Source organism: Macrotis lagotis, chromosome X, assembly GCF_037893015.1.
Source record: "Macrotis lagotis isolate mMagLag1 chromosome X, bilby.v1.9.chrom.fasta, whole genome shotgun sequence".
In the NCBI taxonomy this organism is placed as follows: domain Eukaryota; kingdom Metazoa; phylum Chordata; class Mammalia; order Peramelemorphia; family Peramelidae; genus Macrotis; species Macrotis lagotis.
Genome location: NC_133666.1, coordinates 143470419 through 143494310, shown reverse-complemented (window position 1 = coordinate 143494310; position 23892 = coordinate 143470419). Strand labels below are relative to the sequence as shown.

General features: G+C 40.9%; 1 protein-coding gene across 2 annotated transcripts in view; it reads left to right on the top strand.

Moving 5' to 3' along the window:
* MAP2K3 (mitogen-activated protein kinase kinase 3) overlaps nucleotides 1-23892 on the top strand; it is a 74882-nt gene that overhangs the window by 14488 nt on the left and 36502 nt on the right. The window contains exons 1-2 of one of the 2 annotated variants that reach the window (XM_074205338.1): nucleotides 18378-18419; nucleotides 18554-18604. The exons of the other annotated variant lie outside the window; for it this stretch is intronic. Coding sequence (XP_074061439.1) covers nucleotides 18589-18604 — 16 coding nt within the window. The 5' untranslated portion in view covers nucleotides 18378-18419; nucleotides 18554-18588. Of the gene's footprint in view, nucleotides 1-18377; nucleotides 18420-18553; nucleotides 18605-23892 lie in introns of those variants that run through there. 2 annotated transcript variants of the gene reach the window in all.

Genomic DNA, 23892 nt, shown 5'->3' with positions numbered 1-23892 from the left:
CACATTCCATTTGTGCCTTGACCAGAAGAATCTGGAGAAATTCTCACTTACTTCTTTCTATGTGTTATATATATTTCTCTTTATGCATAGGATTGAATCAGCTTTTTTTGGTAACCACATCATAGTGTTGACTCATTGGGCTTCTTTTAAATAAATAACCCATCAATGATGTGATTCCTGGAAGGGAGCTTTGGGGATGGGTGCTAGAAAGAAATTCCTTTCCTTTTGTGCTTCTGCTTTTTTTTTATCCTTTAAATCTGTCCATCTGGTTTCTGTCCTGCCCTACTGCCCCTTGTTGGGACCAGAGTTTTCCAGCATTCCATAGCTCTGGGTACTCAGGTTTGACTGACATCCTGTAGTTTAACAAATTGGGGTACAGTTTTCAACTTGCCAAAGTTTTTCCAGAAGGGTGAGCCAGACATGCTAGAACATGCCTTTGGAAGCCGACATTTTGCAGGAGTGTTTTCTGCATGGGACCATTGTTTGCTGGATACAGGATATTGTATTGCACCTGCAGTCTTAACTAGGCAGCTGCTTGAAGGCTGATGGAGTCTGCTGACTGACTTATGGCCCTGCAAAATGATATCATCAACTCCCAATTCAGATAGTATGACTGCAACTCACCAGAGCTTAGCGAAGATGAGAAGTACTGGTTGTTGCAGGAGGCAGGGTTAGAATGTACCATGTCTAGTCCCTTTGCTCCAAAGTCCTGCCCTATCTTGGGTTGGGGAAGAGTGAAGGTAGAACTACCCCAGTACCTCGGGCCAGATATTAAGATCTTGTCAAGGAATGTTTTTTCCTGCTCTCTCTCCCACCTTGGAAACCAGATGTTTGCCAAAAGCAGAACTGGGGACCTTCAAGCAGCCCTGTCCCACTGCTGCCTGTTTCCGGGAGATTTCTTTAATGATTTACAGGGTGAGGCACTCATATGGAAGGAGGTCATCTCAGTTGAAGGTGCCAAGTCTTGTTCTTGGCAAGAATCTGATCTCCCTCCCTTAGGTTAATGAGCTGCCAAGGCCCCTGTGTGTAGTCTTTGAAATTCCAGCTTTTTAAGCAAGAGACTTTTTTTTAAAATCCAGGCAGGTGGGTCATTGGTAGTCACACAGTGGGACACAGGGCCCACATACAAGAAGAAATCAGGGGCTCAGGGCAGTGGTGGTAGCCAGACATAGATTCCCAGAGTGAAACTATAGGGATCAGGAAATTAGTGATCTCTGCTTAGAGGTACCATGTTTCCTTCTGGCCTGGTGCCAGGAGTCACTGGGTTGAAGTCCCTAGGATCAGGGATGACAGTGGTCAGATTTTGTGTGTGTATGTGTACATGCATGCGCACATGCACACGCACCCCTTATGTCCTAATGAGACAATAGTCTGCTGCCTTCTATGATCAAGGGATTTTGGACTTAATGTTTTCTTCCCTACAATTTTTTTTTTTTTTGGCAGGACAGTGGGGTTAAGTAACTTGCCCAAGGTCTTATGTGACCTCATGTGACACAGAACTAGGTAATTGTTATGTGTCTGAGACTGCATTTGAATTCAGGTCCTCCTGACTCCAGGGCCAGTACTCTATCCACTGCACTACCTAGCTGCCCCTACAATTTTTTTAAGCAAAGTAACTGTTACTGATGTTTTTTACCTGTCAGTGTAACAAAGAAATATGTAAAAATATAAAAACTGCATTGATAAATTGTATTAAGAGAATAGGAAATTAACATTTTTGGCAGAGGGTAGAATGTAGGATGGAGAGAAAATAGATTTTTGATAATTGGAAAGGATAATATAAAAAAATATTTAATTTATTTTTCAATTACATGCAATGATAGTTTTCAGCAGTCTTTTTTTGCAAAGTTCTGAGTTACACATTTTTCTCTCTCTTCCTTTCCCCTTCCCCTTGACAGAAAGTGTCCTAATGTAGATTATACATGTATAACTGTGTTGAACATAAATCCATATTCATCATGTTCTGAATGAAGAATCAAATCGAAACATGAAAAAAAAATTAGAGAGAAAAAATCCATACTACAAAAGACAACTTTTTAAAAAATTGAGTATAGTGAGCTTTGGTTTGCATTTAAATTCCATAGTTCCTTCTCTACATAAGGATGATATTTTCCATCACATGTAAAAAAGCTAATTTTTCTTAAAAGTCCCAAGAAAGGGGTAGTCTTAAAAGAAACGTCTTTTTTTTTTTAAATTTTAGGTTTTTTTGCAAGGCAAATGGGGTTAAGTGGCTTGTCCAAGGCCGCACAACCAGGTAATTATTAAGTGTCTGAGACTGGATTTGAACTCAGGTATTCCTGACTCCAGGGCTGGTGCTTTATCCACTGTGCCACCTAGCCGCCCTCTCATTTTTTTTTTTTAATAGGAGAGTAAAACTATAAGTGCTTAGGTCCTTAGAGAGAGAAGAAATAAAGGGAGGACTGGTCAGATTTTTGTCAATAATGATTTTTTTCTAGATTCCCTGTTCTATTCCTGTTGAAAGGCAGGACCTGAATAGAGACAAATACAATAAACTCCAAACTGCTGGATTAGTGGCTTTCAGAAGGGGCATATGGAAGGGCAGGTCATTCCACCCCCCCCCCCACCCCCATTTGCTGTTTTAGTCCACTGCTGGAGTTTTTAGATTAAAGCTCAGCAGTAGGGAATGAACAATGTCCTTCTTCCCTTGAAACAGGGAATTGGCCTCCCTGGTTTAAAATGGGAAGACAAAAGAACCAGGACTAGGTAGTTGTTTGCTCTCTTTTGAGTATGGTCTTTGGCAGTTATCCCACTGGGTATATGCTCTTGCTGAGTAGGTCTTCATTGTGGATTCTCTCCCAGCTCTTCTACCTCCCCCCCCAGTTCAGGATTAAATTAAAAAATTTAAATATACAAATATATGTAGGGTCTGTCTGTATATTATGAATGGCCTTTTTATATGTATAGGAATGGAGAAGAGGGAGAGTTTCATTTTACCATTTGGGAGTCTTTTATGAAATCTAAGGGCCATCTCTGCAAAAAGAGAAGTCAGGATTTCAACAGAAATTTCTCTCTGCACCTCTTCCTCTTCCACCAGTTCTTCCCCATTACCTTTGGCTTGTGAAAAAGTTTCTCACTTTCCTTATTCACTAAAGATATGTCTACTAGGAACTCTAACTGCCTAATCTAGTGCAGATGTATGTAAATTTGCCCATCTGGCCTTTGGGATGGCAGGGTTTTTGTTGTTGTTTTAATTTAAAATTAAAAAAAGTTGGCAGGAAAGTTTTGCTTGTTTCAGAGAAACACATGTCTTGTAACAGGTGTGTGAATCAGAAAGGCTGGGATATGAGTCCATATGAGTTTGTACCTTTCTAGGTTAAAAGCAACATTTTGATGTTTTTTAATGGTGGAAAGGTGAATAGGTTTGTGATTTAATGTTATGTATTTATCTGTGGTTGATCATTTTTACCAGTCATTCAGTCTTCTCTTTTTTCAATGAAGACAGTTAGAACATAATGTACATTAGGTATATATATATATATATATATATATATATATATATATATATATATATTCATATATGTATATATGAAGTTGACCTGGGGATCCAAGATCTGAGTCAGAGTTAGATTAGGTAGGGACTCTTCTTTTTCCCCTCTGTGGTTTAAGGGCTTTAGAAGCCCAATTGTACTGTTTTTCCCAGGGTTACTGGCCACAAGATTCGATGGGAAAATTGTAGATCCTTAAAAGTTGTCATTTTTCTGAGGACCAAGTGTCTGCAGGTGGTGGTATTAGGGCAGAGTTCCCCTTTCTCATCCCAGTTTCTAAATCAGAGTGGAGGGAGCAAGAAACCTGGCAAAATAAGGAGGAGCAATGTGGGATGAGCAGAATTCTGCAATTCAAAGTGACTTAGGCTTCTTCTCTTGGGATTCAGGATGCTGTGATGGTTCAAACTCTTACCTAGTCCCTCCTTCACTGCTCCTACTTGTCATCTTGGATAAATCATCTAAACTCTCTGGGTCTGTAAAGGGTTTTCTCATCTGTAAGATGAGACAATAAGATCCCTTCCAGTTTAAAATAAATTCTGCAATTCTCTTATCTTCCCTTAGGTATTACAAAATGTAAATTATGAGTAAAATGTAAATTTCTTCAGGGCAGTCAGTGTTTCCCTCCTATCTTTGTATCCCAAGTACCAGCAAATTCTAGGCATTCTTATGCTTAATAAATACTTGTGGACTGATTGATTAATTATAATAGGATAGATGTTTACCCTGTTCTACAAAGGAGGAAACTGAGGCTCATGCTTGCCAAAGGTCACATAACTAATTCACAGAAATGTACTGCAGTGCTGATTTGAACAGATCTAGTTTTTTTTTTTTTTTAGGTTTTTTGCAAGGCAAATGGGCTTAAGTGGCTTGCCCAAGACCACACAGCTAGGTAATTATTATTTAGTGTCTGAGGCCAGATTTGAACTCAGGTACTCCTGACTCCAGGGCCGGTTCTCTATCCACTGCGCCACCTAGCTGCCCCTGAACAGATCTAGTTTTAAAAATCTTTTTATTTTAATATATTTTTCATTTAACAAACATTGCTTTCCCTAGACATCTGAAAAAAAAGAAAAAATCCTTATGGCCAAAGAAAACAAATTTCCGCTTTGTCTGTATCCTCAAATGCCCATCTCCTTCTGTACCTTGGGTCTGTCCCCTCTCTTTCAAGAAGTGAACATAATCTATTTTTTGGAATCATCATTGGTCATTACATTGAGTAGAACAACAGATTTGCTTTTAGAAGGGCTGTCCTGTATAAGAACTCCATGAACAGAATAATCTTCCCTCCCTTGTAGGTAAAGATACATTCTGCCCAAAGGTACCTAATCATAGGGGGCATCTAAGTGTCACAGTGGGTAGAGCACTGGCTGTGAAGTTGGGAGGACCTGAGTTCAAATTTGGCCTCAGACACTGTGTGACCTTGGACTGTCCCTTAGTCCTGATTGCTTTGTATCCAGGGCCCTCTTCAGTTGTCTTGATCCTTATCTGTCCCTTGAACCCTGTGAAGCTGGTGCCTTAGCACAGCACCCACTCACTTAAATCCAATTCACATGCATGACATGACATCACCTCCCTGATGTAATGGTCTCCTTCAAGAAAAAAAGGACAAATAGCAACTAATCATTCTAATTATAGGATTTTGCCTTTCCTTGCTGGAACTGCTTTGGGTCAGGTCTATACAAGGAAACCACAAGAAACTAGGATTTACCCAAGATCTTCTCAAGAACCAACTCCTTAGGCTGATTTTCCTTATTGGTAGTTGCATAAATGTGTTCCATGGAAAACCAAGTGTGACCAGTTTGTAGCTTTTCTGTCTGTTATCTTAGATGCAAAAAAAAAAATGTTATCTTTTCTGCTCCAAGCCCAGTGAAACAGCCCTTGAAGTTTCTGATTGAATAAATAATTTCTCTCTTGCAGTGTGGCTAGAATAGGCAGGGCTGACAGCCTTAATATGTTAGGATTCTAATTAAATGGGAAGAATGGAACCCATCAGAGGAATCCTGGGAGGGTCTCCTGGGAGAAGGCTGAGTCCTATTTCAGAAAGCAATATTTGGGGAGAGTGATTCCACTGGAGAGCTGCTGTGCTTGGCTCCAGGCCTCAGGCAAGGTTCCATGCAGAGAGATGATGTGTTATCTGGTTAAACCACACATCTAGCTCTTCGACTTGCTTGTGCAAACTCCTCATGAAGCTTTCTGCAGCCAGTCAGCCTCTGGACCAGAGAGCTAGTCTAAAGAAAGTCAGCTGCTTTCCTACCCGTGGGGCCTGCTGTCTTGCATATGCCTGGGAGTTTGGGGGTTTGTTTGCTTACAGTCCTTTTCCAGGAATGTTCCATTTTGTGACCACCGAAGTGGGGTGGAGGCAGCTGGCAGAAGGATTCTGGGGCTTTGCTTTTGAGCTCTGGCCCTGGGCAGGCAGTCAAACCACCTTTCTGAGAGTCTGGGTTTTAAGTGCAGGCCTTACTAGGAGCAAGGGGAGGTGGGGAGGAGAAAGAGCTGCAAACCTGATACAGGCTAGCTGAGGGTTTTGTTACCCTTAGGTTATACTGGGACGTGTCTCCAGTCCCTCTCCCCAGCTCTGTAGCCAAGCAGGACCAAAGCCTGCAGAAAGGTGCCCATATTTCCAAGTGCAATCCAAAACCAGAGCATTTTTCAGTTCCCTTGTGGGAGAGCTGCAGTTTCCATTTCAAAACTGGTGAAATATTGTATAAATGCATGTAGAATGTACATATACATGTGTGCACATGCATGTGACACACACTCGCTCTTATACTGGGTAGAGGAGCTGGCTCCTTGGGGTGCCCTGTAGCCTGGAATGCAGATGGGGAACAGAGCAAACTGGCTCATGACCAAGTAGAATGTGTGCGTTGCTCTATGAAGAAAATCTTGATCCTACCCACAGTCTTGGTCTCATGTGCAGACGGGACGTTCCCTTGGAGCTCTGTGCAGCCACTTTAGAATCCCTGCACTTCCACAGAAGGCCTTTTGTTTGCCCATCTGTTGAGCAGCCTTCCTGAGGAAGGTATTGCTCCCCCCCCATCCAGACTTGGAGAGGGGCTGTGAAAAGACCCTGCCTAGGTTGCAGTCACTGCTCTGCCCCTTGCTAGCTCACTGCTCTGAGCTGGGACAAGTCCCCTAACCTCATCTGAGCTTCAGCAGCTTAATTAAAAATATGGAAGTAAAACTGTACATAACATGCTCGATCAATGGAAGCTATTCTGAGAGTTTAGGTTGCTGGGGGAGTTTTGTTTCCTAGGGGTTGTTGATGCTGCTAAACAGACATCTGTTAGTTCTTACTCTTCTGTCTGGGTGGCATTTGTGTTTCCAGATTTCTGTCTGGTCTAGCCTAAATAGTTTTAAGAAATCATTAGGCTGCAAAAATTTTTTCTTCTGGCATTTACCCATTTTATCACTGCCACCTTTTGCTGCTTCCCAGGTCAAGAGTTATGCTTTTATCTCCAGTAGAGTTGTCAGATACTTAGACTTTCCCAGGCCTACAATACTTCTGAACTGAACCAGATCCAAATTTAATTGGGCAATCTTTAACAAAATAAATAGAAATACAATAAAATATTGAGAATGTTACATTTGAAAGATAAATCAATATGTGGAGCAGGGATCCTTCTTTACAAATTAGCGGCTCCTGTTTCTCTTTGGTTTGACCTCCCCGCTCCTCCCCACCAGAATACAGAAAGCACATCAATGTTCCCCATTTGAAGGGAGACTTTGAAAACTGATTAAAAGAAAGGAGGAGATGGTAAAAATACAGTCAACTTTTGAAACTATGGACAAAATAATTTTTGTGACCTTGGAATATGTTTATATCGATATCTGTCCATATATGCCTGACTTTAATTGAATTACCTTCTGTTGGGGGTGGCTATGTGGCATAGTGGATAAAGCACCAGCCCTGGAGTCAGGAGTACCTGGGTTCAAATCCGGTCTCAGACACTTAATAATTACCTAGCTGTGTGGCCTTGGTCAGCCACTTAACCCCCATTGCCTTGAAAAAACAAAAACAAAAACAAAACAAACAAAAAAAATTACTGCTTTTGTGTTTGGTTTAAACCAGGGTGAAAATTTGGCTGCATTCTCTAAGCACACACCCAGTGATAGTGCAGGAACTAGATAACCTGAACTTCAGTTAAGTCCTCAGTTACTTTCCATTCCTTCTAGGCTAAAATACAAACTCCTCAGCTTTCAATGCTAGACCAAGGAGTTTCCCTACAATATTTACTCCTGACTGCCTTTTCAGACTTCTTTCATTTGGTTGCCCTCCATACATTGTGTATTCCAACTAAACAGTCCCTGAACACAGACTGACAAATACAGTTTCTCAGCCGCCTCAGATTTCTTTGTTATTGAGTCATTTCAGTGTCTGCTCTTTGTGACCCCTTTTGGGGTTTTCTTGGCAAGGATACTGGAGTGATTGACCATTTCCTTCTCTGGTCCATTTTACAGATAAGGAACTACCCAGGTAGTACCTGTTAGTTGAAGCCATTCTTGATTCCCCCCAATGATTAATACTCTCTCCTCAAATCACTTTGCACATTTAATTGAAATCCAAGCATTTATTAGTTACCCTCCTCAGGAGGAAAAGGATCATATTTCTAGGCAATGTACTGGGTGCTGAGGTTGCCAAATCAACAGGAAACCATTACTGCCTTCAAAGATCTTACATTCTTTTTTTTGTTTTGCAAGGCAATGGGACTAAGTGACTTGCCCAAGGTCATATAACTAGGTCATTAAGCATCTGAGGCTGGATTTGAACTCAGGTCCTCCTGACTCCCCAGCCAGTGCTCTATCCACTGTGCTACCTAGCTGCCCTCTTACATTCTTTTAATAAAGCAACAAGAACAACATACACATTTAAATATATACTAAAATTTCAACATAGCCATTATCTTATGCTCTGTTTTACTAACAATTTATTTTTGAACTTTGTAAAAATATTTTCATAGGCTGCCACTAAGTGACTGAAAGCATTGCCTTTGTAACCTTATCCTTAACATCATCCAAAGAATGAAGTTTGAGTGCACACATGAAAAGTTTGAGGTGACCCTACAAGGAATAATCTAATGGCAGAGAATCTCTTCTACTGAACCAGCAGTCTGAGAAAATGTTTTCTAAAATCTATCCTACAAATAATATAATACATAATGATATATGGACCGCATCCTGTTCAAATTAAAATTAAAAATTTATTTCAAAATTCTCAAGACTAAATAAATGTAAGATTTTTTTTGGCAGGCAATCAGGATTAAGTGATTTGCTAGCTAGTAAGTGTCTTGAAACTGGATTTGAAATCAGGTTCTTTTGAATCTAGGACCAGTGTTCTGTTCACTTCATCAACTAGCTACTCTGTGTTAAATACATTTAAATAATCTTTCAAATTTTTTTGGTTAAGTTTTTAGTATTAAAATTTATGAAATTATCAAAACTTAAAACTGTATAAAATACTTCCAGGATACCTTGTATATAGAAGGTGGGGACTAGACTTATAGTTTTATTGGTATAAGTTACTACTAGTTGAAGTGACTTCCTCTACCAAAGAAAACTGCCCCAAATACCTCCAGGACACCTTGTGTACAGAAGGCATGTACTAGCTTAGAGTTTTATTGGTGTAAGTTACTCTTAGTTGAGATGACTTCCTGTGCCAATGAAGATTGTCACCTCTTGAAGTAAACTCTTGAGTGAACCTGAAACATATTAGAATGCAACGGGGAAATAAATAATAATAATGATGATAGGGGTGGCTGGGCGGCTAGGCGGATAGAACGGATAGCGCCGGCCCTGGAGTCAGGAGGACCTGGGTTCAAATCCGGTCTCAAACACTTAATTACCTAGCTGTGTGGCCTTGGGCAAGCCACTTAACCCCATTTACCTTGCAAAAAAAAAAACCTAAAAAAAAATAATGATGATGAAAATACATTTGAACATAGGTGAAGTTAATACATGGTTTTCTGAGTTAGTATGTGCTCCCCTCTTCTTTTTTTTTGAGTCTGACATTCATGGCTCTTGTCTTGGATTTTGAATTAGGCTCTTCCTGGCTGAATTGTTATCCACTACATTATTCTGCCTGCCTCTATTCAGGCGATATTTTAGGGGGAGGCACTAGAACCTAGAGGGTGGGAATCAAGAAAGGGAAGCTTAAATGGCCCAATGGATAGAGAGAGCACTGACCCTGAGATAGGCCTGTGCAAAGTCATCAGCCTCACTCTCTTCTCTTGGGTCATCTGAGATCAGTGGCAAGACATAGGTCAGGACTACTAGAGATGATCCCATTCCTGGAGTCAGGAAAATCAGAACCCAAATATGACCTCAGACACTTAGTAGCTATGTGATCTTGGGCAAGTCACTTAACCTTGATTGCCATCCAAAAAAAAAAGAGAGAAGAAGAAAAGTCTTATGTAGGAAACAGAACTTGAGCTGAACTTTGAAGGTAATCAGGGATTTTTAGAAATCACAAGGAGATCATCCTCACAGTAGCTAAGTTTGGAGGCTGTCAGTGTATTTGTTATATTCCTCAAGCTGCCTGCTAGGAGATGAACTTTTTCTGTTTGGTCTTTGAATCACCAGCACAATGACTTGCTGGATTGGGCATTTTAGTAAGTGTTTGTGGAATTAATAATTAAGAATTGTTTAGTCGACACGGATCTGGACTTGGGTTATGATGACTTGAGTCTGAATCTACAGCACTATCAGATAGTAATTTTGTGACTGGGGGCAGGTCACTGTACCTCTTGTAATCTCAGTTTCCTCTTCAGTCAAAATGAGAAAATATTTTGTATTATTTCCTTTACAGGTTGCTATGAGTATCAAAGGATATGATGACATTAAAACATTATGTAAATGATTGCAGATTTATAACCTAGATCAGATTGCTTACTGTGGGGGAAGGTAGGGAAGGAGGGATAGAATTTGGAACTTAAGACTTAAAAAAGAAGATTGTTAAAAATGGTTTTTACTTGTAATTGTGGAAAAATAAAATATTATTTAAAAAATAAAAACAAACATTATGTAACATCTTAAAGGTCTGTGTAACTGTTAGCTGGTGTTATAGTTATATCAGCAGTTTCTCAGATGGCTAGGTTCTTGAGCTAATGTCTTTCATGGAGGGGCTGGTCTTTAGTCAGGCAATAAATATTTATAGGCTCCTACTATGTGCTAAGCACTATTTTATGTCCTGGGAATACAAAGAAAGACAAAAAATCAGTCCCTTCTCTTAAGGAGCTCACATTCAAATGGAGGTAGGTGGCTCTGTTATCATCTGGAGCTAAATTTGTTTCCAGAATCAAATTATTTGGGGCTGTGAGTACCAGATCCAACTTTGAATCTGGCATAACTGGTTAGGTAACTTATGTCTCCATATAGTGGAAGTATACCTCAGAGGAGGATTAAACCATAGAATCATGGGCCTGTTAGACCTGGGAAGGAACTTCTGAGATCACCTAGTTCCTTGTTTTATAGAAGGAAAAGGAGGTTCATGAAGATCAAGTGATTTCTCTCTCCTTCCTGCTAACTTCTGTCCTGAGCCCTAGCCTCACATCAACTACCTCTGGGACTGGAATTCCCACAGACATGTTCAAATCACAATTCATTATCTTCTCCCTTTTGTAAACCTCTCAAATACCCCAACCTTACTTCTTCTAGACTTTCTTTTGTTGGCATTGTTGTTTATGCTTCCTTCTTGAGGCAGACTGATGACATCAACAGGGTGAAGTCTTGACTTGCAAGTGAGTTGGATTTAAGTGAGATAGGGCTGTGCAAAGTCATCAACCTCACTCTCTTCTCTTGGGTCATCTGAGTCCAGTGGCAAGACATAGGTCAGGACTACTGGAGATGGTTCCATTTGCAGTGGGAGGTCTTGCAACTTCCATGTCATCCTTAGCTTGGGTGAGTTCAAACTCACCCCATTCTGTTGCCAGGAATGATTGTTTTCTCCTTTACAACATCTTTTTTTATACATCTTTTCTTCATTCACATAGTCACCACCTTGTTGTGGCCCACATCACCTCACAGCTGGACTCTTGGACTAGTCCCTCCCACTCCAGTCCATCTTCCCTTCACAGTACAGATCCAGACCACATCACATTCTTAATGAATTTCATTGGTTCCCTATTACTTCCAGCATCAAGCATAAAAATATTCTGTTTGACTTTTAAAACCCTTCATAAACTACCTTTCCCTATCTTTCCATTCCTTTTACACTTTACTTCCTGCTATGTTTTCTATGACCTGGTATCATGAATCATAAACAAATCATAGATAGACAGCCTTCTTGTTTTGCCTTGAATGTGATACTCCATCTCCCAAAACTGTGCATTTTCATTTGGTATTTCTTGGGTCTCTCCCATCTCATTTCTATTTGCCTTTTTCCTTGGATTCTTTTGAGATTCAGTTCTAATTGTTCTTTAGAATGTGATTCCCATGTGGATGTATACTGTCAGCTTTTGCACCCCAAAATCAGGGCTTGGTTTGGGGGTTAGACTGGGACACTGAAAGGTGTGAGCATCATTCGCCTTTGGTTAATCAGTTAAATGAGCAGTGGTTGCTGGGAGGGAGAGACCTCTGTTTTGAGGTGAGTCTTAAATTCCACGAACCTGGGAAAATACCTTTTCTTATTGTTATTACTTCATCACCCCCCACCCCCCATTTAAACAGGACACTAAATTCTGGTTATTATTTTTTTAGTTTCTTTTAGGTTTTTTTTTTTTTTTTTTGCAAGGCAATGGAGTTAAGTGGCTTGCCCAAGACCACACAGCTGGGTAATTATTAAGTGTCTGAGGCTGGATTTGAACTCAGGTAGGTTACTCCTGACTCCAGGGCTGGTGCTGTATCCACTGTGCCACCTAGCTGCCCCAATTCTGGTTATTATTACAAAACCATTAATAACTTGATTTCCATAGCTCTTTAGGATTTACAGAAGTTTAATTATATAACAGTAATTTGAGGCAGGCAGGGTTCTAAAGGAGTTAGAGCCAGAAAGGAACTTATAGGTCTAACCCTCCTAATTTTAACATATAACTGAGACCCAGAAAGAGGGAGTGGGGAGTGGCTTACCCAGTGTCATATAGGTAATACAAAATAGCTTACATTTATATAAAGTGCTTTAAGTTTTGCGGAGCTCTTTATAGAGATTATTGCTTGAGGTTGTTAAGTGTCAGAGTTGAGGTTTGAACCTAAATGTCTTAACTCTAAATCCAGTATCTTAGGGGAACGGATGAAGATTTTTAGTGTTTACTATTGCTAAGCTCATTTGTTGATGTTGAGTTTCAGTTGTGTTCTATTCTTGGCAATCCCATTTGGGGTTTTCTTGGCAAAGATACTGGAGTGGTTGACCATTTTCTTCTCTAGTTCAATTTAAAGATGAGTTAACTGAGGCAAATAGGGATAAATGACTTGGGTATAAATGATTTGTCCAGGGGCACATACTAGTAAAGTCAGATTCAAACCTAGGAAGTTGAGTCTTCCTGACTCCAGGCCCAGAGCTCTAGCTACTGCATCACTTGGGGGACATTAATAGAGGCAGCTAGGACAGGCTCTGCCTTAAGGAGTGTTTACATTCTAATGAGGAAGACAGCACATAAAGGGGAACTGGAAAGGGGGTGGGGAGGGAGGTGACTGACTTATGCCCAGACTTAATGGAGGTGGCCTGGTTCTGGTCATGGTAAGGTGAAAGTTCACTTATCAGAACCAGGAGACTCAAGGTAGAGTCCTGGGATTGGGAATGGAGTCAGGAGGGTCCCAGTGCAGGCCTGCTGCCTGGTAAGGACATAGCCTGGAAGAGACTGTGTTCAGAATGAGGGAGGTGATGGTCTTGGTTTTTGCTCTGTCCAGGCCAGACCTTATCTACTTTAATGTTTTCAGTCTGGGGAGGCATGTCTTCAGAAGGACATTGTTAATAAATAATAGCTTATCTTTCTACAGGACTTCAGCATTTAGAAAGCACTTTACATAAGTTATCTGCTTTGAGTCCTACACCAACCGTATGAAGTAGTGACTTTTATTACCCTTATAAGGAAATTGAGGCTCAATGAATTTGAATGACCTGTCCAAGATCCTGAAGGTATCAGATCTCAGAGATGGACTTTAAACCCAGGTCTTCCTAAATCCATTCTAGGACATATTGCCTTTCTGGAGTGCTACTAGAATATTCTATGGAGGAAGGATTACATTTTGCCCTTCTTCATGTCCCAGAGGAAGGAAGTAGGAACAGTGAGTGAAGATGAAGAGAGATAGGGTTTCACCTAGAAATAAAGGGAAATATTAATTAATAGATATTAGGCTCTACATATCTCTTATGTATGGGATGTTCAAGGAGGACTGGCACCCCTGGAATGAGGACTTGCTGACCCTCTTCAGTGCTAGTGTTGCTCATCCACCTTTGGTGCCCATCTTTCATCTAACTCTCACCTGTGGCTCCAGAAAGCTATAGTATGAACAGTGGCCCATATGTAGGTAAAATCATCTCCACTGATAGGCTAAACCAGGGTGAGGGCAACCATTTGGCCTCAGACCTTCCAGTGAGTTAGGGAGATGTGACTTCCTTAGGCAGAATGGGCAGATGAGAACTAATTGTTCCAAGAGCCATTTAAGTAAAATGCAGGCAGGTGTGGTGGTGGAATGCCTAAACCCTTGGTCAGACATCGAAGGCACCAAGGTCATTCTTGGCATCCCAGGTCATTGCCAGTCATCCTGACTTTTTTCCGTTGGACTTCAGTGACTCAGGAAGAGAGAGTGAGGCTGACAACTTTGTGCAACTCTGGCTCACTTAAGTCCAGTTCAGCCAGGAGAAAAAGACGTCATTGTGATGTCACTGATCTTCTTCAAAAAAGAAGGATGAACAACAGTAACATACCTCTCAGGCACTGTGCTAAGTGATGGGAATATAAAAACAACAAACAAAGTAATCTCTATTAGTGAGGAACTGACATTCTAATGAAGGGGGGACAAAGCCTTCTAGAAGTAGAACATGCTTGCCTAGGAAATAATGAGTGTTCTGTCACTGAAGATCTTTGAGCAGAGATTCTAAATGTCTACAATGTGTCAGAGGAGGTTCTAGAGGGGATTCCTGTTAAAGTACTGGCTGTCCTGCTTCCATTCATTCTGAGATTCAGTGATTTCTTCCATAGGTTTTTGTCCCCGAGACTTTTCTTTTTCAGAGGTTAGTGGGTGGTCTAGTGGCCAAACTTCCTCTGGGAACTAGAGTTCTTCTGGTTCTGCCAATAACTTCATGTGGCTGAAAATAGATTATTTTACCTCCTTAAACCCTCAGTTTTCTTATCTGTAAAATGAACTGAAAGAGAAATAGCAAACCACTTTAGTCTCTTTGCCAAGAAAACCCTAAAAGGGGTCATGAAGAGTCAGATATGATTGAAACAACTAAACAAAAAAAAATTGGAAATAATAACAGAACCTACTTCTCAGGGTGTTGTAAAGATCTGGTGAAATAGCCCTAAGGAACTGTACAATTGATAGTTTTGATGACAGATGGTGAAATACTTTTCAATAGAACTTGTTAAAAACTTAACTGGAACTTTTTCCAATATCTGCTGATATTGGGGATAGATAGTAGATTTAGTTGCTTTTTTACATCAAATGAAAGAGAGCCTGGAAATTGGGTTGGGTGTTTCTAGAATAGGCTAAGGCTGGGAACTACAGAACTTAATCTTACCTCTTCTCTGTTCCTTATGTGGGACAAATATGCTTTCTTTCACACTTCTTTGTCTGATATTTGAGAAACTCTGAGATAAATCTAGCAGATAAATGAAAGGATATTTTATACAATCTATGTAGACCAATGGTGTCAAACTCAGCTAGAAATGGGTTATTAAACTATATAGAAAGATCCCTGAAGTCATGTTTACTTAGAAAACCACATATTAAATTTATTTATGTTATGTTTTATTTTTATTTTATTTTGTTAAACATTTTCCAGTTATATTTTAATCTGGTATGGGCAGTACTCGGCCTGTTTGATGCTTCTGGTGTAGATTATTTTCATGATTTCATATATTGTCCTTAACTCTTTCTGATGGACTGCCTTTCCTAAGACTTTTTCCCTTAAGAGATCAGACTCTCATGGTTCTTATTGAGAAAGATCATACTGAATCCCTGAATAATGTAACTTGACCTTAAGAGTTTTGCTTGTAGGTCTCAATACATTTATTTCTCTGTTCACTAAATAAGTATTTATCAAGCAACTATCATGTGCCTAGGACTCTGTCAGGCACTGGGTGGGGAGAGATAAGGGAATAAGCATATATTTAGTGCCTACTATGTTCAGCCATTTTACTAAGAACTTTTTACAAATGTCTCATTTCATCCTCCCAACAATCCTGGGAGGTTGATTCTGATTTTATTCCCATTTTATAGTTGAGGAAATTGAGGAAAATAAAGGTTATGTTTTCTTGATAAGGGTCCTATAGGTAGTGTCTGAGGTTGAATTTGAACTCAGTCTTCTTAACTCAAGGCCCAACATTCTTTCCATGGCTACCTAGCTATCTCAGGGTCCAGGAAGAGAAAGGGGAAGACCTTTGGCTGATGATATAAGGCCTGTGATCTGACGATGCCTTGGCAACCACTAGTAGAACTCAAAATTGAACAATTTTAGGGATAAATTAATTGTTTAACTTATAAGAGGTGAATAATATTGTAAATATTCAAATGGCCCTTGGCAGAATAAAGGTTCGCTACCGACAAAGACTGAAAACCAGTTCCTTCCTCCAGGATCTTAAATTCTACTGGATCTTGGGTGGTGTCTGAAGTTAATACATGCATCTTGTCAGACAGATTGATTTTAGAGAAACCTGAATAGAGCATGTCAGTGTGAATCAGGAGTTCTTATTTTTTTTTGTGTCATGAACCCTTTTAGAAGTCTGGTGTAGCCTGTAGACCCTTTCTCAGAATGTTTTTAAATGCATAAAATAAAACTCAAGATTAAAAGGAAACTAATTATATTGAAATGCAAATACCTTATTTCTTTAAAAAAAAAAGCAAAACCCAACCACACACATAAGTTCACAGACCTGAAGTCAAAAAAAGACCCATATTTTAAACTTAAAATTCCTGCTCTCTAGCTGATTCTCTGCATATTATCTGACTCTTTCTGTTCCTGGAACTTTTCTCTTGCCTGTTCATACGTATGCCCCATTTTACTGGCTTTTGAAATAGGAGTACACTGTTGGCCAAGGTATGTATGTGCATGCCAGGTTTGTTCCCTTTAAGTCTTTGCAAGGAAGTCTGATTTGAGGAATTGGGGACACTTGAGCAGGAAGAATGAAGAAGAGATTTGATAGGGGTGGCCAGGAGACACCTGCAGTTGAAACAGAGCATATGTAACTCATGTCTGAAAAACCAGTCCCCACCTTGCTTATTTTTTTCCAGCTATCCTTGCTACATGCTGTGCCCTTGTAATCTACTGAGTGATGTTTCCATTGTTTGTCCTGATCTGTTGTCAGGATCCTGTGATTTGCACAAGCACCTATGGGACAAAAAAACTTCAGATCTGGTCATCTCCAGACCAAAGCCAGGGCCCTTGACATCTGTGTTATCCAGAATAAATAGCATGTGACCTAGTGCTCACTGCCTTTTATTCACTTTAAACAAGGCTGATGTGGTAGTGTTGTTGTTGTTGGTTTTTTTTTTTTAATTTTATTTTCAAAGCTGCTAAATTGGCATGGCAGCCTGTACTTCTTTACCCTGGCAGCTGGTACTCTCAGCCTCCAAAGGGTTCCAGTTTCACTCTTGACGCAGGTTGCAGCGCTGTGGGTTGGACTGCAGGCTGCCCCGAAACTGATAGGGGAGGCAGGGGAGGTGGTAGATCATCAGGAGGGGGAACCAAACACGATTTCTCTTGCAGAACAAGCTCCCAATAGCTTCTCTGTTTCTGGAGAAACCCTGAAAGCAGTGCTACTGCGAGAAGTCTGCAGAGTTTAGAAAAGGGGCATATTATCTCTCCAAGTTTAAATCCCATCCAGGAGGTGGGTGCCCCGTCCAAAGCGGAACCAACATGTAGTTGGCCGCTTTTCATGTTCCAGCATATTACTCTAAAGAAATCATCATGTTGGATCATGCACTTGAAGAAATAAAGAATTCTGCTCTTGAAGCATTTTTCCTGGGGATCTAGCCCAGAACTTTTACAAACTGGGCTCATCAGCCGGTGAGAGAAAACTGCGCTTTTTGCAGACTTTGAGCCCAGCTGAAACTAATGGGGAAAGAAAGGGGGTGTGGATCAAATTGACCTAGATTTGTGTGCAGTGGGGCCAGCAGCTTCTCCTAGCACCTGAAGGCCAGGAGGGACATTTCCCAGGGTGTCAGAAAGGGGTAGTTCATAGGCAGAAGAATTGCAAAAGTTGGTTTAGGGAATGAGAATCAGTGCACTTTAGAAATAGGACGCTGCAACCTTTGTCTCCTTTCTGGAAAAAACACCTTTCGAAAAAAAACATTTAAAATACAGAGCCCGGGCATCGTCTCCCCAGCACATGTCCCGATCCAGAAAGTTTCTCTCTCACTCTCACTCTCTCTCTCTCTCTCTCTCTCTCTCTCTCTCTCTCTCTCGTGTTCATTTTTTAAAAAAACAATTCTGTGCTTCAGCGCCTCCATGTTCTGGCCTTTGTCCAGTTTCCTGTTTTACGTCACTTGCTAGTTAACTGCTGCAGCTTTTACAACTGTGCTTTCAAGTGTAATCTGAGCTGGAACTGCCCAACTTCAGCTGCCACGGCTCCTGCCTACGAGACAGCACTGAATCTCCCCTCTATCTACCTTTCCCTGCTTCCTCATTCCCTCTCTCAGACCCTTCCATCCCGGGCTGCAGGAATTCTGCAGCGACCACATAGCTTTGGGTCTGGAGAGAGAGAAGAAGGGAAGCCTGGCAGGGCAGCGGGGCAGAAACCCCAGGTCACTTGCAGAAAGGTCATCCACCTTTCCTTTGTGCCGACCTTTTTTGTTTGTTGTGCCTGTTTGGGAAGGAAGCCTTTAGGATGTTTTGCTGGAAGGGCTTTTGAGTTTGACTCCGGCTCCTGTTAACCATCTCTCCTCCCCCCCAGGCACTCTCGGTTCTCTGCTTCAATTCTGGGAAGCCATGGACAAAAGGCAAGGTATATGTTGCAATGTTGGAAACCTGTGGAAATGGGGGTAGGGTGGCAAGGGGTGAGAATGGGGAGCTGTAGAGGAGCTTTAGTTATTTAAACAAGGATTATTTAATTTAAGTTGGTGGAATTTTCACCTTTGCTTTTACACTGTTTACAAGTGTGGGTTGCTTGCTCTTTTCCCTTCTGTTGGGTTGCCCTAATGGAAAATGAAAATGTGTATTGACTGGGATTTGCTTGGAAAGCCAGTGCTGGATGGGTAGATGATAGAGAGTTTACTGGAATGACATCAGGGGAAAACAACAACAATAACAACACTACACAGCAACAGCAAACTACCGTTTGCCTGGTTGTGAGAGTGAGTGGGTGTATTTTTTGTTTTTTTTCTTTAGTAGTGCTTGGTGGGCAACGGGGGTGCTAATTTGAGTGTTTCCTGAAAAGCCGAGGCCCCTCCCCTACCTCTCTTCACCTCCCTCCCTTGAATTGGGTAGGGGCTGCAGGGCCTGGCAGACTTTATAGTTCACTTGCCAGATTTAGCAGAGGTGGAACAGGTGATGAGTACAGTGGTGGGGGTGGAACGTTTTTTGTAATGATTCCTTTTCTACTGTCCTGTTATGACTGCAGTTGGGATGTGTATTGTGCCACTATGGTGCTATTTCTGGGGCTTTCTTTTGTGATTAGCCATTTATGTGTGCATAACAAATTTTTTTTTGTCCCTGGCAAGGAGATAAGGTAATTTGTCTGACTTTTCTTCAACACAGATTATTCACTAGCATTCTTAAAGGAATAACCACAGTGATTTGCTCATTTCTGGACTGTGGTATTGTCAGCTCTGCTCAGGGTAATTGCAGGAACCTGTGGGAGCCAGCTCTCCTTTTTAGCTTCAGTGCAGTGTTTCCTTAGTTAAAGCTTGTTTTGAAGTTGCTCAGTTTATCCATGGCGACCTAGATCCTGTTCTTGTGTCTCTAGGGGCACTAGGATTTCTGGCCTTTCTCCTTCCTGCCAAACATTCACCTACTTCTTTTTATCTTTTCTCCTTAAACTCAGCTCCTTGTGTTTAGTTGTTTTTCCTTGTGCAAGAGTCCAATTAATGGCATTTGATTGATGGAACATGAGAGTTCCAGGAAATCAAGGGTTGGAAACTCTTAGACTTTGTTCTGCACCTGGAGTGTTTGGGTCCTGGGGGGAGTGGGGCTTCCCCATTTGCAGGTGGCCTGGGCGCTGGGGAGGAGGTGGTGGGTGGTGTTTCAAAGGTCAGTTGGGTCATACAATCACATTTTCTGATGCTGGCCCTGTGTTCCTGGCTTTCCTCTAATTTATGCAGTAAGAATTGTCCATGCCAAGAAACAAGACAGAGAGGGGGAGTATGTTCGTAGTTTGGGTGACAGGCAATTATGGTTGACCTGTCAGTCAGGGAAGTTGAAAGATCTGTTCAGGAGGTTGTAGAGAGACCTCAGAGAAGGAACCCAGAAGGAGGAAGTGCTTGCCTTTGAGGTCAGGAGATTTAGGAAGCACAGCAGAATGACTTCCAAATCATTGTTGAGTCCTTTCTTTCTTTCTTTCTTTCTTTCTTTCTTTCTTTCCTTCCTTCCTTCCTTCCTTCCTTCCTTCCTTCCTTCCTTCCTTCCTTCCTTCCTTCATGGAGGTGTCAGAGGAAGAGGAAGAAGGGATTATAGGACTACAGATCCAAAGCTGGAAGGGGCCTAAGAGACCATTCAATCCAGTTTCCCATTTTACAAATGAGGAAACTGAGGCCCTGAAAAGTTGTGACTTACCCATGGTCACCCGGGTAGTAAAGTGGTAAAGGGAGGACCAGAGCCTAGGTCTTCCTAATTCCAAGTGCAGTCCTATCTTCATTGTACTAATTAATGAACTTTAGAGCTGACTGGACCAACCCCTCCTTTTTTTTTTAAAGATGATGAGACCATGGTTTTTGGCAGGTTAAAGGACTTACCTCGAGTCACCCAAGAAGCCTCAGAGGCAGAATTCAAACCCAGGTCTGGCTCTTTCCACTGTACCATGTTACCTCTGGGAGAGGGCCAAGACCAAGTGTGAGCACTTCCCTTGCTTCTCTGTGGGCCTCCTTGGTGAGTCATGGAGGGACCGCGAGCAGGTGGAAGGGGGAGGGGTAGCCTTCTTCAGGCTGGTTTCCTGCTCCAAAGGTAAAGGCCTGCAGCTGCTGGGACAGGCTTTGACATCATCCTCCCAAATGCTCATCACACACTGCTGAGATGTGCTGAGTGGGAGTCTGGCCAGCTGTCAGGCTGAGCCTGCCCACCCCACCTCTTAGGCGCCAGGCTTGGGCTCATGGCCCAGGGCAACTACAAACATGCGGTCAGGTTCCTTATTCCTAACCTGAGCCCTTGAAAAGAGTAGTAAGAAAGTCTTTGGCTTGGAGGAAACACTGACTCCAGGAAGAAGAGTGTATACCCTTCCACCCTCTCTACCCTTCCAAAGGATTATCCTTTTAAACTAAGATTTTTTTTTTAAAAAAGGAGGGAAAAAAACAAATTTTACCAAGCTAAACAACATATCAAGGGGCGGCTAGGTGGGGTAGTGGATAAAGCACCGGCCCTGGAGTCAGGAGTACCTGGGTTCAAATCTTGTCTCAGACACTTAATAATTACCTAGCTGTGTGGCCTTGGGCAAGCCACTTAACCCCATTTGCCTTGCAAAAAAAAAAACAACTAAAAAAAAACCCAACATATCACCCAAATTCAAAATCATATATAGTGTTCTGTATCTGTACTCCCAACACCTGAAATGCAGAAATTCCCAAATCTCTTCTTCGAGGCTAAGCTTTTGATCATTTTATTTTAACCACATGACCTCACTCTTCTTTTTTTAAAAATTAAATTTTTTTGATAGTCTTTGTTTTTAACATTGCCAAAATTTCTCCAGTATCCTTCCCTTTCCCTGGAGAGCCTTCCCATATATAACAAATAATTTTTTTTAGAAATATTTTATTTATTTTGAGTTTTTACAATTTTTCCCCCAATTTTGCTTCCCTTTCCCATCCCCCCACAGAAGGCTGTCTGTTAGTCTTTACATTGTTTCCATGGTATATACTGATCTAAGTTGAATGTGATGAGAGAGAAATTATATGCTTAAAGAAGAAAAATAAAGTATAAGAGATAGCAAAATTACATAATACGATAATGGTTTTTTTCCCCCTAAATTAAAGGTAATAGTCTTTGGTCTTTGTTTAAACTTCACAATTCTTTCTCAGATGATATTTTCCATTGTAGACAGCCCCAAATTGTCCCTGATTGTTGCACTGATGGAATGAACAAGTCCATCGAGGTTGATCATCACCCCCTTGTTGCTGTTAGGGTATACGGTGTTTTTCTGGTTCTGCTCATCTCAGCATCAGTTCATGTAACTCCTTCCAGGCTTCCCTTAATTCCTGTCTCTCCTGGTTTCTAATAGAACAATAGTGTTCCATGATATACATATCCCACAGTTTGTTAAGCCATTTCCCAATTGAAGGACATTTACTTGATTTCCAATTCTTTGCCACCACAAACAGGGCTGCTATGAATATTTTTGTACAAGTGATGTTTTTACCCTCTTTCATAATCTCTTGGGTATAGACCCAGTAGTGGTATTGCTGGATCAAAGGGTATGCATATTTTTGTTGCCCTTTGGGTGTAATTCCAAATTGCTCTCCAGAAAGGTTGGAGGGATTGGATTGGGATTGAGATTGGGAGCATGATTTCATATGGTTATCTCCATAGCTCCATCAACAATATATCAGTGTTCCAGATTTCCCACATTCCTTCCAACACTGATCATTGTCCTTTCTGGTCATATTGGCCAGTCTGAGAGGTATGAGGTGCTATCTCAGAGATGTTTTAGTTTGCATTTCTCTAATAAGTAATGATTTAGGGGTGGCTAGGTGGCACAGTAGATAAAGCACCAGCCCTGGAGTCAGGAGTACCTGGGTTCAAATCTGGTCTCAGACACTTAATAATCACCTAGTTGTGTGGCCTTGGGCAAGCCATTTAACCCTATTTGCCTTGCAAAAAAACCTAAAAAAAAAAAAGTAATGATTTAGAGCAATTTTTCATATGACTATGGATCGCTTTGATTTCCTCATCTGTAAATGCCTTTCATATTCTTTGACCATTTGTCAATTGGGGAATGGCTTGTGTTTTTTGCAAATTTGACTTAGTTCTCTGTCTGTTTTAGAAATGAGTCCTTTGTCAAAAATACTAGTTGTAAAAATCCTTTCCCAATTTACTACATTTCTTTTGATCTTGGTTACAGTGGTACAAATAAAATATTTAAAGAAAAAAGTGGACAAAATCAGCAAAATGGTTCAATATATCCAAAAAAACCCACCTGAAAATAAGTACAGTGTTTTACACCCATGAACCTCTGACTTCTGCAAAGGAATAGGGTAGTCATGTCTTCTCATAGCTCTGAGACATTGCTTTTTCTTTGTAATTATACAAGCATTCACTTTTGAATGTTCTTTCCATTAACATTGTGATAGTCAATGTGTGTATTTTCTTGGATTTACTTACTTTACTCTGTATCAGTTCATTTAAGCTACTTATCATGACCTTCTTGAGATACATTAGTGATGTAATCTCTAGGTCAAAGAGCATGGACATTTTAGTCATTTTATTTTCATAATTCCAAAATGCCTACACTGATTCACAGTTCCACCAGCAATAGGCCAGTGGGGTCTCTCTTCTTACAACCTCTTCCATCTTGTGTCATATTTGCTGATTTGATGGGTTTGAGAACTTAGAACTGCTTGGATTTTTATTTTTCTCTTATTAGTGATTGGGAGCATGATTTCATATGGTTAGTCATCATTTGTAGTTCTTTTGTTCATATCCTTTACAGGGCCCTATCCTCCTGAGATGCAGAGATGAGCTCTGCAGTTAATGGGTGGGATGATGTAGTGGAAAGAGCAATGACTGTGGGAGACCATGGCTTCACTCCCAGTTTGAAGCATACTTAGAAGCCCTGTCACTATGCTTTGCACATTTCTAATGTACTTATCATGTATTATTATTGTGTCTTTTTGTTATCTGTTTGTCATTTTTCCCCTCTCCCATAATCTAAACTCCATGAGGCCAGGAATCATATATCTTACTTAGATTTTGTATCTTGCTCTGCAAAAGATAGACTGTCAGTGTTTGCTGAAGAAATAGTTTCCCCTCTAGGGTCATAGACTCCCAGGATCCAATCAGTCAGTAAGCACTTAAAAGTGCCTAATGTTTGTTTTTGTGCTAGGCCCTGGGTAAACAAAGACAAAAGCAAAAAAATATTCTCTGTACTCA